This window comes from Chiloscyllium plagiosum, chromosome 3 (genome assembly GCF_004010195.1).
Source record: "Chiloscyllium plagiosum isolate BGI_BamShark_2017 chromosome 3, ASM401019v2, whole genome shotgun sequence".
NCBI lineage: Eukaryota > Metazoa > Chordata > Chondrichthyes > Orectolobiformes > Hemiscylliidae > Chiloscyllium > Chiloscyllium plagiosum.
The window spans coordinates 116533922-116549524 of record NC_057712.1 but is presented as its reverse complement, the minus strand read 5'-3'; the positions used below and the strand labels follow the sequence as shown (position 1 = coordinate 116549524).

The 15603-nt window shown below is 41.1% G+C and overlaps 1 protein-coding gene across 1 annotated transcript in view; it reads right to left on the bottom strand.

The window, feature by feature from the left end:
* Nucleotides 1-15603, bottom strand: part of mrps5 (mitochondrial ribosomal protein S5) — a 137951-nt gene that overhangs the window by 74372 nt on the left and 47976 nt on the right. The window contains exon 5 of the mRNA XM_043687173.1: nucleotides 879-913. Coding sequence (XP_043543108.1) covers nucleotides 879-913 — 35 coding nt within the window. The remainder of the gene's footprint in view (nucleotides 1-878; nucleotides 914-15603) is intronic.

Here is a 15603-nt window from a genome sequence, read left to right as displayed (position 1 = left end):
TTTGGAGCGACGCTCCTTCATCAGGTGACAACCACCTGATGAAGGAGCAGCAGTCCGAAAGCTAGTGCTTTTGATTAAACCTGTTGGACTATAACCTGGCATTGTGTGATTTTTAACTTTGTATACAACTAAGTTGAAAATGAAAGAATTAACAGCAATCTTGGTTTGTTCAAAATATTGCATCTATGTATGTCACTATGATGTTTTGCTATAAATTCTGTTTCCTATGATCCTACTTCACTAGCTACCTGATGAAGGAGCAGCTTCCAAATAAACCTGTTGGACTACAACCTGGTGTTGTGTGATTTTTTTTACTTTGTCCCCACCCCAGTCCAACACCAACCCCCCCAACATCATGTATAAAGCTAGTGAAAGGGTCACTCAGTGAAGGCACTTCTCTCACAATGCAGTACTAATTCAGCTAGTTTACAATAAGCAGCTCTTCCTGGAGGCTTTTCCCCTTCTGGTTGGCGTTCTTTAACCGTAAAGTTTTCTTTCTTTTCAATCAAGAGTTTGAATCTCACAGAGCAGCACCAGGCTAACTTAATGCAAAATCAGCTCTGAAAACTGATCACACTTTGATGTTTGTGACAAACTCCACCACAGCAGTTCAGACAAGTCATAACATTCTTAATAGAAGTTCATTTGGCCTTTGTACCAAAGCGAGAAGATCTGCACCCACATCCCTCCAAAAATTAATCATCCTCCCTCAGGCCATACTATCAGGTTTCACTGAAATCTGCTGACTAGTTTTTAAGAAACATTGTTTATGGTCAAACAGACTAAAGGGCAAAAATATTACATCTGCCCAACTTCAGTGTCACAACTGAAAAAAAAAAGGCTTAGATGTATTAGTTCATTAATTCAACAATTCTTACCTCAATCACTCTGGAGTCAAAATCTTCATAAGTTTCTGTAAGTAAAAAAAAGAAATGGGAATTTTTACTTCAATGAGTAATTTGATCAAATTACTCAATGTTAGGTTAATTCAAATTAAAATGTCTTGACTGCTGACAGTTCACAAGAACCAGTCTCTGCACTATCTAAAGCTTTTAGATTACACTGCAAATGAAGAAACAAAGTTGATTATAAAATTATAATCTAAAGTCAATTTTGCATTAAACTATTGAGATGTATGAGTTAAAGTTACATTTCCTGCTAATATTAGACTCTTTTTATCTAAAAAAAAATCAGATAGAATACACTCTTAATCAGTCTGCAATTTAATCTTCCATTCTTATTTGCCTTCATTATCAATATACTTAAAACAATGTATTTTGTCGATTTCGGGAGTATAAAGGGTTTCTCTCCATGAGCTCCACTGAATTTTCTCATGGGACTTTATGCAGCTTACCTCATCACCTCTGTCCCTACGATACTGCTCTCGCACTACCTTGTGTTCATCCGCGGCAGAGTGATTGCCACTGCCAGGACTTTGAGTTTCCCACGGTCAGCTCCATATTTAAAGCACAGTTCAAAAGCTGCAAGCCTGGAAGAATCCTTCACAATTTCAAAGTGGAAACAGCTGCCCTCCAAATTGGCTAATAAAGGCAAGCTTACACTTTGCTTTTCTGATAGGGACCATGGTCATGCCGGACGGGGAGCATGATAACAGGATCTGTCCTCTTTTCTCAGGACTGCCAGAGGGACAAGATATTGCTAGCCTGGGCTGAAGTTGCCAACAGGATCAGAATTCTTTCCATAGTCCAGGGAAATGCTTAGCAACACTAAGATGATTTATTATCATGGACATTCTGCAAGGCTAAGTGCCACCATCTTTTGTCTATGAGCTCACATTGACATTAACTCTGCCACTGGACCACCTCCCACCAAGGTCCATGGTCAACAACTCACCCCCCACAGACAATTAACCCTTCCTGCCCTTTGCGCTTCCTACTCAATCACTCAGCACACTTCCCCATCTTTCTCCCAAATGCACCCAGCCACTCTCATCCCACTCAAAATCCTTGCCGCAGTCCAAGAGAAAGCAGAGCACAATACAGAGCAGAGACAGGTGGTGGGTGCCTGACATTTGTCTACTTACACCCAACAGAGAGAGAATCCTTGCTCAAGTTGGAGAGGTTAGAGATCCTTGATGTAGGTGATGCCAAGACAGCCATTTCCCAGCAACCAAGTAAAATCCATTGCCAAGTGTGGCACTGTTTCTCCATTGCCACCACGGTGAACATACTCTTAACATGCCCGTACCTCCAACCTATTTCACAACTCACTCCCTCTCATCTCCTACAAGAATAAACAGCATCCATCTACACATACAATTTCCAGTCTGGAGAGTGTAGTTCCTTTTTTATTGCTTAGGATGACAGCACAGGCCCCTCAGCGGAACACTAACAAAGTGGTCTCTTACACCCTCCATCAGCTTGGATACAGACATCAAATCTCACTAGAATATCCACTAAGACAGGGGAGCACATCCTCATGATCACATCACTGGCACCTCTCCACAGCTGGTCAAGGGCACAAACTTGACTGAGATTTTTGAAGAAGTAACAAAGAGGATTAATGGGGGCAGAGCAGTGGACATGATCTACATGGACTTCAGTAAGGAGTTCAACAAGGTTCCTCATGGTAGACTGGATTAGCAAGATTAGGTCAAATGGAATACAGGGAGAGCTAGCCACTTGGATAAGGAACTGGCTCAAAGGTAGAAGACATAGGGTGGTAGTGAAGGGCTGCCTTTCAGGCTGGAGGCCTGTGGCCAGTGGTGTGTTACAAGGATCAGTGCTGGGTCCACTGCTTTTCATCATTTATATAAATGATTTGGATGTGAACATAGGTGGTGTAAGTTTGCAGTTGACACCAAAATTGGAGGTGTGTGGTGGACAGTAAAAAAGGTTATCTCAGAGTACAACGGGATCTTGATCTAATGTCATTTACAAAATACCTTGCAGGAACTATAACAAACACCACATTGAACGAACAGGCAGAAAACTAGCCACCAGGATATATGAACATCAACTAGCCACAAAAATACAATGTTTCACTCTCACTAGTATCCTTCCATACAGATGAGAATTCCTAGCTGCATGGCATTCTAACCAGAACTCTCTCAACAAACACATCGACTTGGACCCCATTTACCACTCTGAGAAAAAGAACAGGAAATGATGTTGCAACAGGAAATGACATCACCAACCCAAGGAAACCTAACACACAAATTGAAAATGGGTCACTAACACCAGTGCTTCACGGGAGGCTCACTGATGATGTTACCCAGTAGGGTGACGAAACATCTGAAAATGAACCTTCCAGCTCAGTGAGCAAACTAACATCCAGGCTGAGGCTGCTTCCCTGGAACGTTGGAGGCTGAGAGGTGACCTTATAGAGGTATACAAAATCATGAGGGGCTTGAATAGGGTAAATAGATATTTTCCCTGGGGGGAGGGGGAAAAGAGTTCAAAATTAGATGGCATAGGTTTAGGGTGAGAAGAGAAGAATTTAAAAGGGACCTAAGGGGCAACGTTTTCACGCAAAGGGTGGTGCATGTATGGAATGAACTGCCAGAGGAAGTAGTGGAGGTTGGTACAATTTCAACATTTAAACAGCATCTGGAAGGGTATATGAATAGGAAGATTCAGATGGATATGGGCTAAGCGTTGGCAAATGGGACTAGATTAGGTAGGATATCTGGTTGGCATGGACGAGTTGGACCAAAGGATCTGTTGCCGTGCTATATATCTCTATGATTCTATGACACAGAACCCTAAATTGCTGGACTACCATCTGCTCAGCTTCAGACCAGAAAGGACACCATGGAATTGGCTTTTAACAACATCAAAATGCATAAGGTGACATAGGAACAGGAGGCAGGTTTGCCAAGAGACAGTCAGCAAATTAGACTGAAGGTTGGAGAAGTCCACCAATACTGTGGCATTCTGGCACGTGTGTGCCTACTATCTCCATGGACAGCCAGGTCCAGTGCGCACAGCATCTGCAGGATATGCACAGTTATGTACTCCATCACAATAAACCATTGGCTGCTCAGCACCAGTGGCCGAGATACAAGAGAAATTGGGACCTTAACCTCATTCCAGGTGCCCCTGCTTCACAAGGAGGCAGAATGATGACAGTAGCCAGAAGAAGCATCAAGACATTCTAAGACTATAAGACTTTGGAATCTGTTGGCGAATTGAGGAACTTGGGTGAAACTTCTCAGCTCACCTGATTTTACTGCTGCTTAATAGCCACTCGGATTGATCTGCCATGTTCAACAACATGGTCAAGATCACTGGTGGCCAGGACGTATGGTCAATCTAGTTGGTCAAAGCAAGAGGTTCACACCCAACATTCTGTGATTACGGTGCCTTAACTTGGGTTCACATTGTTTATGTTTAGAACTCATTCAGTTTAAAAACAAAAACAAAACTTATACCATGCACTCCAGGTTTGGTAATAGCCATTTTTAATTTCCTAAACAAGGATTAGAGTAAAATACTGTAGATGCTGGAAATCTAAAATAAAATCAAAATACTGGAGAACTTCAGCATGTCAGGTGGCAGAAACATGACAGAAACAAACATTTAACATTTTAAGTCCAATGTTCCAATGAAGAGTCATTTATCAGACTGTTAATACAAAATTGATGTTATGAGTGAGTTGAAGATGTGCCATGATTGATGCTTATCTGATGCCAACCTCTGGATAGAAGATGCAGGCTTTGCAGCCCCTGGAGTGTGCCCAGAGTTGTTTGAAATGTAAAAAAGTGAATACCAGAAGATGTCAAAGAGTTGCAGCTGCCAGATACCCACTCAGACTTTCATGTTGGCGATTAATCACCAGAATTTCCTTGCACATTGCAATATAAGTGAGGCAAGATCAGGCAATAGGAGATGTTAGTGGATGGAAATAAACTCCTCACCTGATCACTTGCAAGATCATCTAATTGCTCAAACATTATTTGCAAAATTAGACTCTTCCTCAAAACTGAGAATCTCGTGTTTGGTCATATTTTCCCCAACTTTCTTACCATTGACCTTATCGTTCAGGGATTGAGAAATTTCATCACAATATTTGCTGATAATTTCAATATTGTGTGCAGGTTTCTTTCTTTCATGTTTTTTGGCACCTCTTAATAAATTCTTTGTGCCACTTCATTGTTTGTTTCTTTAGTCCTCTTTTAGTCAACTGGACCTCTGCCTTTCGTTACGTGCTGGTGCGCCCTGTGTGCCAACCTCTTACTTCATTTCTTGACCATGATTGTACGTTGATTTTGTACTACCCTAAATAATTCCCACTTTACCGAGGTTTTGAAAAAAAAATTTCAAGTTTGCCTCACAAATTAAAAACCTTGGCATTTGATTCATGTTGTTCCCTCGAAAAAAAAAATCATATGAATAGATTCCATGGATTCACTGTTAGACCTTTTTTTGCAGTTCATGTTACAAGTGAAATTATTTGTTCAATATCATACTAAGGATTTTCTCTTAAGTATCACAGGATAACATTACTCAATGTTGATTAATGCAAAACTATGGCAACATAATAGACAGATTGCCAGTTATCGATCAATCTCTTCTTTCGTGCATCAGTCTGTTAGTATCCCCTATCATCATGAAACCTTAATGCAATATCGATCCAGGGATGAATTATCAATGTTGAATTAGTATGTACACCATTATGAAGATGATAATGCAACAAACTAGATGTACATATTGATGTGCTCTTTGCTTTCATGACTCTACAGCAATTTATTAACAATTTCTCAGAAAGGTTATACCCAGCAAAACTTTCAAAGGCACTTCGCATTTTCCCTACCATATTAGTTTTGTTTTTGCTTTGTTTTCTTCCTTTCTTGCTTCATATTTCTCCATTGTGTGGATGTCACATTTATAGCTTCCATTACAGAAAGATCAACATAAACTGAAAGTGTACTTTACGAATGTCAAACTGTGGATGCCATCTCGTTGATTAGTACATCAGTGAGAAGTCACTTTATTTTTGGGAACCAGGTCCCATAAAGCGTTAAATTATTGTGCATCCATTACTCCAATATCAGAATTAGAAACCAATTTTTGATTCAAGAACAACTAGTAGCCTATGATTTAAATTGTTACTTAATGCAAGGTATGATATGATGCAGTAAAGCTGTATGCTCAGTGAGAATGAAACAAGGATATTCAACATACACAAGCACATACTCTTAGAACAGCATGCTCTAAAGCCAACCAGAGAACAGACTACTAAACAAAATTGTTAGCAAAACTCAGCAAATCTCAGTAGATGAGAAGGCAGGATTAACAGAGAGTTCGGTGACTCTTCTGAAGAAGAGTCCTTTCTCCCCACAGATGTTGAGTTTCACCAGCAATTTCTGTTTTTGTTGCAGAGCTCCAGAATCTGCATTTCTTTATTTTGCTTCAGAGAACAGACTATAAAGTCATAGTCATGACCTCCCAACTCCTGTACTCAATGCTCTGACCAATAAAGGAAAGCATATCAAACGCCTTCTTCACTATCCTATCTACCTGCGACTCCACTTTCAAGGAGCTATGAACCTGCACTCCAAGGTCTCTTTGTTCAGCAACACTCCCTAGGACCTTACCATTAAGTGTATAAGTCCTAAGAGAAAGTGAGGACTGCAGATGCTGGAGACCAGAGTTGAAAAGTGTGGTGCTGGAAAAAAGCGGGCCAGGCAGCATCAGAGGAGTAGGAGAATCGACGTTTCGGGCATAAGCCCTTCTTCAGGCTTATGCCCGAAACGTCGATTCTCCTGCTCCTCGAATGCTGCCTGGCCTGCTGCTTATTTCCAGTGTATAAGTCCTGCTAAGATTTGCTTTACTCAAGTTCTCTGTGCAACAAGATAGGGTCAATTAAGTTATTTAATAAGAAAGGCATCCCTCATAGCAGTGATCATAGTATGATTGAATTTTATATTCAGTTTGAGAAAGATAAGTGAGAGTCCAAGGCTAGTACAGCAAACTTGTTTTAACCGGCAGCCGCAATGAACCGACAAAGATCATATATCTCAAATACCATGGAGCTTACAGTATTATGCTGCCCAATTATTACAGTTCTAATTTATTTTTCTCAACTTAGATACACTTCTTGTTCAAGTGACTGACCACATGAAATATCAACACTTGATTCAACGGAGTCAATCCCTCCTCAAATACTACAATCTACCGCGATGTCTGAGTAGTTAGTTGACAGTGCAAGTGAGAAGGCTCTCTGCCGTTAAGTTTGATTTAAGGCAACTCTGCATTATTATTTAAACTGTAAATAAGGTATAAGTGATGTGCATATCCCCTGCATTACGTTTCTACATTGATTACATGGACCTCTTATCTGGAATATTTGATCAACTGGCACATTCCTGGTCCCACTGGTGACGGTTAATAGAACAGTTTGTTGTATGTTAAAAACTTACAAGAAGCAAATATGAAGACTAAAGTGCATGGGCAAATTATGATAAAGCATAAATGTCTGCTCTGCATCTCTATTTAAGGGGATATTTCAGAATACAAGGAACAGATACATTCCCAAAATGTTCACAATCAATGGTTATCCATAAAAAAATTTAACAGTATCAAAGTTAAAAGAAAAAGTAGATAATTGCATGAAGATGTGTGGCAGGTCAGCAGATTGGTTAGAGTATAAAAATATGTACAGAACGACATAATAAACAGGAGGGTAAAGTGACTTACAAAGAAGGTTAGCTAAAAATAACTATCTATAGAAAGCCTTATTTGTGCACGCTGGCTCAGTGGTAGCAGTGCTGGCTTAGCGCCAGGGGACCAGGTTTGATTTTAGCCTTGGATAATCGTCTGTGTGGGGTGTGCACATTCTTGTTGGCCTGGGTTTTTCCCAGTTAGGAGAAAGTGAGGATTGCAGATGCTGGAAAAGCACAGCAGCTCAGGCAGCATCCGAGGAGCAGGGGAAATCGACGTATTGGGCATAATCCCTTCATCAGGAATGGGGCTTCTGGGACGAGAGATAAAATGGGGGGCATTTTATCTCAGCCCCCGGGCCCACAAGCCTCATTCCTGATGAAGGGCTTATGCCCAAAACGTCGATTCTCCTGCTCCTCGGATGCTGCCCAAGATGCTGTGCTTTTTCAGCAGTACACTCAACTCTTTTCTCCAGCTACTCCACTTTCCTTCACAGTCCAAAGATGTGGGATTGGTGGTAAACACGGAGTTACGGGTAGGAGAGCAGGGCACTGGGTCTGGGTGGGACGTTCTCCAGAAGACCGGTGACTCAACGGGCCGAATGGCCTCTTCTGCACTGTAGGGATTCTACGATTCTAATATTTGTATAAATAAAAGTTAAAGGAAATGTTGATCCTACGGAAAGGGAAACTGAGGAATTAATAATGGAAAAAAAATAAGGAAATGGCTGATCAACTGAATAGATATTTTGTAGTATTCACTTATAGGATACAATGAACATCTCAAAAATTGCAAAATTGTGAGGTGAACGCGACAGTGACAACCCTTGACATCATGGCCGCATTCGATTGAATATGGTATCAAGGAGTTCTGGCAAAATTAGAATCAATGGGTATCAGGAGACAAACTCTCTGCTGGTTGGAGTCATACCTGGCAAATAGGAAGATGGTTGTGGGTTGTTGGAGATCAGTCAGCTCAGCTTCAGGATATTTGCAGCAGGGTAGCGTCCTAGGCTCAACCACCTTCTGCTGTTTTATCAATGATGTTCCCTCAACGTGTGGCGTTTGCTGATGATTCTACAATGCTCACCACCATTCGCGACTCCTCAGATAGAAGCAATCCGTGTTCAAATGCAACAATATGTGGGCAACGTCCAGGTTTAGGCCGACAAGTGGCAAGTAATATTCACACCACACAAAAGGTCATGCAATGACCATCTCCAATAAGAGACAAACTAACTTTCACCCTTTGATATTACATGGTGTTATCATCACTGAATCCTCCACTAACAACATACTTGGGGTTCTCATTGACTAGAAACTGAACTGGACTCACCACGTAAACATTGGCTACAAGATCCGGTCACACACTAACATAGTGCAGCGAGTAACACCTCCTGTCTCCCCAAGGTCTGTTCATCTCCCCAAGGAACAAATCAGGAGTGTGATGGAATACTCCCCTCTTGCCTGGATGACTGCAGCTCCAATAAAACTCCAGAAGCTTGACACCATCCAAGGCAAAGCAGCTCACCTGATTGGCACCAGACTGACAACTATACCCTCTCACTATAACAGTACTGCATACTACCTACAAGACCCACTGCAGAAATCTGCCAAAGATTCTTAGACTGCACCTATCAAACCACGATTACTTCCATCTAGCAAGACAAGGGCAGCAGATACATAGAAAACAACCTTCTGCAAGTTTCCCCTCCAAGCCACTCACCATCCTGACTTGGAAATATATTATTGGCCCTTCAGTGGCACTCTGTCAAATCCTCAAACTCCCTCTGTAACAACATTGTGGGTCAACATACAGCTGAATGGCAGTAGCTCACCACCACCTTCTCAAGGGCAACCAGGGATGGGCAATGAATACTGGCCAGCCAGTGACACTCTCATCTTATGAATGAATAAAAAGATTGCAAATCAGGAAATGGTTTGGACACACTCAAATATTACCAGGGGATTGGTACTGAATTGGAGCGTTAGTCTGACAATTCCCAGGTCCTGATGGAAGCAGCCACCAATAGAGGGTTCATGGACTGGCCTTAATTTTCCACAAGTGCCCAGATTCAAGGATGGGTTCAGTCGGATGGAAAAATCATGAGTTCAGCTACTTTATTCAAAAAGACATTGAACAGCAATCAGGAAACTAAATGTTGGTTAGCTTAACATCCTAGCTAAAAAAAAAGACACTTAGAAGCTGTTATTAAGGAGATTATGGCCAGGCATTTAGAGTCATTCAGCATGGAAACAGACCCTTTAGTCCAACTCGTCCACAGGGACCAAGATTCCCAAACTAAACTAGTCCCATTTGCCATCATTGGACTGTATCCCTTTAAAGCTTTCCTATTCATGTACCTCTCCATATGTTTTTAAAATGATGTAACTGTACGTGCATCTACCACTTCCTCTGGCACTTCATTCCACATATGAACCACCCTGTGTGGAAAGGTTGCCCCTCAGGTGCCTTCTAAATCCTTCTCCTCTTACCTTTAAAATATGACCTTACCTTTGCTGCTCATGGTTTTATAGACCGCTATAAGGTCACCTGTCAACCTCCTACATTGAAATGAAAAATGTCCCAGCCTATTCAGTCTCTCCTAACTCAAATCCTCCAATTTTGGCAATATCCTGGTAAATGTTTTCTGAACCATCTCCAATTTAACAATATCCTTCCTACCGCAGGGTGACCACCTGTAGAATTTGAACAGCAGCACTAGGAACCACAGGCTCAGGTTAACAGGTAGATCTGAAAGACAGATCCAGAGTGCTCTGTTGTAATCATTAGGTAAAGTACTACATGAAATAACTTCAACAAGACTCATTACACATCTTTGCTGAGAGCCCAATTATCCAATTGACTGTTGAAGCAGCTACCACAGGGAAAACATTGCTCATTAACAGCTCTTGCTCCATGATCTGTTCTGGCAATTGCAAAATTTTGTTTTCTTTTCAAATAAAAGTTAATTTCAAAAGCTTGCAGTTTCTGCTGATACTTTAAAAGGGCTCTGGATGATTGTATGCATATCTGTAAAAACCAATTTACAAGATGCATTGCAAAATTCGACCAAGCTCCTCAGACAGCATCTTCCAAACTCTGACCTCCCTAATTGCATTGTGGGTCTAACTACAGCACATAAACTGCAGTTAAAGATAACTCAGAATACCTTCTCAAGGGCAATCAGGGACAGCAACAAATGCCCAGCCAGCAACACACATGATGCAAGACTAAATAAAAAGAAAAATCCCAGGTTAGTTTTTAATGATCATCCTAAATTAAAAACAAACCCAGGAAATGTGCAGTGCATATTAATGATTTTACTTTAATCGTTCCTGGTACATTAGCATCACTGGAGGTGACAGCATTTTTGCTCAGCCCAATTATTCTTGAGCAGCTGTATTGAGCCATTTTCTTGAACCCCTATTGTCTCTAACATGCAGATGGACACATAGGGCCATTATTGAGTTCAAGGATTGACCTCAGTGGCAATGAAGGAATGGCGATATCATCCCAAATTGAGCCTGAGATTTGAAGGAGTACGGCAGCTCACAGCCTTCCAGGTGTCTGCTCCCCTTGTCCTTTAGAGTGGTAGAATGTGTGCCTGGACTTTCAAGGGAATCTTGGGTGAGTTGCTGCAGTGCGCCTTTTATATGGTGCACAAAACTGTCACTGAACACTGATGATTTTTAAGTTGATTGGTGGGATGCCAATCTGCTTTTTGCTGGAGAGAGCTTCTTTAAAAAGCTCCTGCTTCCTCCATGTAAGTGGAGAGTATTCCATCACACTCTAAACTCGTGTAGATGGTGGATGTTTTTTAGCAGTCAGGAGGAGACATGGACAGTGCAGAATTTCCAATCCATGGCCTGCTCTTTCAGCTACAGTTCTTATGTAGCTTCTCCAGTTCAGTTTCCACTTCAGATCAAAACAAATCAAATTTTCACTGGTCACTTCCCACAATATTGATAATTGCAATGCCTTTGAATGTTGAGGGGTGATGGTTAGATTCACTCTAGTCAGGGATGTTCATTGTCTGACGCTTGCAAATGTTAATTGCCACTTATCATCCCACCCGGAATGCTGCCAAGGTTTTCCCATGAGGGCAAGGTCTGCATCAGAGTGTGAGGGGCTGCAAGTATTGCTGAACATTGGACAAACAGCTGATTCATCAATGACCATCCTCACATCTGACTTAATGAAGGAGGATGGTCATTGATGAATCAGCTGCAAATGGTTTGGCCTACTTTGATTAAATGTTCTGGAATAGGCTGTTATGGCACTGTGGTTATGTTCTTTGCTCTGAAACTGGAGGTCCAAGTTCAAATCGTGCTTGCTCAAAGATTTAAAAACGTGTTACAATCCTCTGAAATTTATTCCTCCTCCAACACTACCTTTCTTAGCATCCAACTACACTTTAAACATCCTGAATGGGTGTTGTTTTTGCTCATCACATTAATTAAAACATTTAAGTGGAAATTATTCTTCAAATCTGTACTAAATTTATATTAATTTCAATGCACATCTTCAGATTTTCTGGCTGAATGTAAAGCAATACTGAAATAACTACACAGAGGCTGGTATCCCATCACCAAGTCACCCTTTACTTACATGTGCACAGTAAATGGGCTCTGACCGGCCAGTTTAAAATCAGTCCCGAGAATGAGGAGAGTCTCTGACTCTCCCGTTTATTTTTTTTTAGAACCTCTGACACTCCTGTTTAGACTCTCCTGTTTATCTCTGTCAGCCAAAGATCCCCGATTGGCCCAGATTGACAACCCCAGTCAAGCATTTCAGTCAATGAATTCAACCTGGCCTGGTTCCAGTCATGACATTCCTCCCCCACTAAGTCTGGAGATGTAGACCTGTTCTTTCTCTTGTAGCCTCTACTAGGACATTTTCGCCTCAGGTCCAATTCCTCTGACTCGGTCTCCGACACAGGCGGTGTGTACCGGACCACAGCCTGGCTTGTCTCGGGACAGTTTGTTCCTTTTCATCTGGCTAACAATACCGAAGCTGCATTCGGTCTCTGAGGTTTCCATGTTGCTAAACGGAGGGGGGAGAACTCACATTTTCTGACAGCCTGTCAGTCTGTTCAGAGGGGTCCGGTATCGTTTGCTCCTGGCCAGTTTGTGTGGTAGCAGCTTTCAGGTGATTCACATTTTTGTCCAGAACTACCTCACCGACCTGAACTTCATGCTAAACTGCCCGTAGTGTTAGGTAAAGGGGTAAATGTAGGGGAATGGGTGAGGTGCGCTTCGGCGGGTCAGTGTGGACTTGTTGGGCCGAAGGGCCTGTTTCCACACTGTAAGGAATCTAATCTAATCTAAAATTCACGTCATGGAATCTGACCACATGTCCACCTCGCCTCATATCCCTGCTGGGCCATTTCCTTGGTTCTTCCACCAAATCTCGTCCGCTGAAGTAAGCGGTTTCTCTCACTTAGAGAAGACATGTGGCTGGCATTGCCGTTCTTGTGGCGGCTAAATTTGACCAGATGCTAAGGGTGACATAGGGCTACCTAACGAAGACAAGGCTAAGAGGGGTTTGTGGTCTGTTGCTATCACAAATTTATGTTTGTAAAAGGTATTGGTGGAACTACTTCACACCAAAGGTGAGCGCCAAATCTGAGCGTATTTGCATTTGGCATCAGCCAATATCCAAGAAGCATATGCTATTGGGCATTCCTCTCCATAGGGCCACTGGTGAATCAACACTTCACACCTGGGATCATAGTGGGCCAACACCTTAGATGACAATAACTGCTTATTCACTTCCCTAAAGGCTATTTCTTGGGTACCATTTCAAAGGCTGGCCCCTTTTCAATAGCAGTTGTAGGGATGCAAAAGGTGGAGGCCAGGTTATCTGTGAATTTCCAATATTTTGTGCCTGTCAGCCAGGTGTCCCTGTTTGGCCCAGGTTAATAATCCCAATCAAGGATCTCAGTCAATGAAATCTACCTGGTTCTTATCACTACAAACACTTACTGATACACTTGATCCGAAACAAAATACTTTATGTGCACTATTCCCTAAATTCAGTTGTTTAAAACATCCACATGATCAGTCTTTGTGCTGGATGTTCTACCCTCTTTCCAAAACAAATCAAATCAGATTTTCACTGACAGACCCTGTTGTGCATGTGGCTATATTTCAGTGCAGAACCTCACCTTGTGAAATCTTTCCAAAGTCTGTAAAATTTCATCTTGTTGATTTAAGGAAAGAAATTGACAAAGTTAAATGAAAAAAAAAACCAACCTTTTGTTAAACCTTGTTCCTCAGCATCAGCAATGTGCATTTTGGGAAATGCATTTTCTTTTCAGAGGGGTAAAAATAGATTTTAAATTATCAGTGTGTAGACTTCAATCATGATGAGGTCAGCCTTACTAGTTTTCTTTTTGCATGAATTTCCATAATTATTTGTCACTGCTTTAGACTACTAATTGCTTTTCTGTGTACCATCTCCAATGCTTTTTTGAGAGATTACAGCTGACAGTTTCCAGGTACTTTTCCAAGCCCCTCTGCAATGAAATTCAATGTAGATTTATGATAATGAACAATGATGTATAATGTTTTACATATGTCAACACCAGCTTTTAATTTGCCATCTATATGGATCATTGTAAAAGCAATCAACATCTTTCATCAAATCTCCCGCTGAAATTATGTTCATCAGCATTAGCTTAAATTGAGGCCCACTGTTAAATTAACTTGATAATCAATAGTCATATAGATTAGATGCAATAGTGACCAACTCTGTCTGTGGCCCATCATAAACATCCCTATCCTACAAGATGTTTCTCACAAGCTATCTGAAACGCCAAATAAATGATGTGAAAGTGAATTCACCGTCTCTTAAATGCACACAAATGGTTTTGAACGTTACTGCTGTACAGGTAATCCTCCAGCCTACATATGAGAAGAGTTTCTATTCTTTTACCTCCTGGCAGTGGGCTAATGGGCCTGTAGTTATTTGGGTCAGAATTATACATTTGGTTTGGTTTCAATTTATTAAATCTCACCAATAATTAACAAATCCTTCATGATGATTGTCAATGCCTTCCAACATTCCTCTCCAAATCGCCTTTGCTATTCTATGTTCGTAATCTGGTTCAGGAGATTTATTCTCATTAAATCCCTTTAATTTGGGAATAATTCTACCACCCTAATTAAAAATGTGAATGTTTTGATCAAACGCAATTAAGTATTTTGACTATATTGCCTGATTCTAATTCAGTTCCATTCACCTTATGGAAATTTGTCTTATAAAAAAGCTGCAAGTTGGACATGTAGGATGGTTTCAGAGTGTGCTTGTTTATGAAAGGAACGCAGTGTCTTACATAAAAGGCAGCACTGGGAAAATGAGAGTATATTTCACTGAAGCATTTATTTTAAAAAATGGTAGAAGTGACAATGCAATAAGACTTTCAAGGCATCTTTGTTTACCCCAAGTCATTTTCTTTTAATTTGTAAGGGCATAATTGGCTAGGCCAGCACACATCCCCAATTGGCCAAACATTTAAGATGGTTGTGGGTCTAGAGTCACATGTATTCGAGACCAGGTAAAGATTGCAGTTTCCTTCCATAAATGACATTAGTGAAGCAGATGGGTATTTCTGGCAATTGACAATGGTTTCACAATCATCATTAGACTTTTAATTCCAAAACTTTTGATTGAATTCAAATTCCACCATCAGTCAAGGTGAGATTCAAAGCTGGGGCGCCCAGAACATTACCTGGGTCTCGGGATTAATAATCCAGCGATAATTATCACTTCAGCCATTACCTTCCTTTGAATTTCAGGAATAAACAGTAATATAAATCATTTAGGATTTGGATTGAGATGATGAGAAATGGGAAGACTTTTTACCCCAGAGGACTGTGGGGAAACTCAAACATTTGAATATATAAGATCATTAGATGTTTGCACACCACATAATTAAGGGACACAGATGCCATAGACTGGTTTGGAGGTTGGG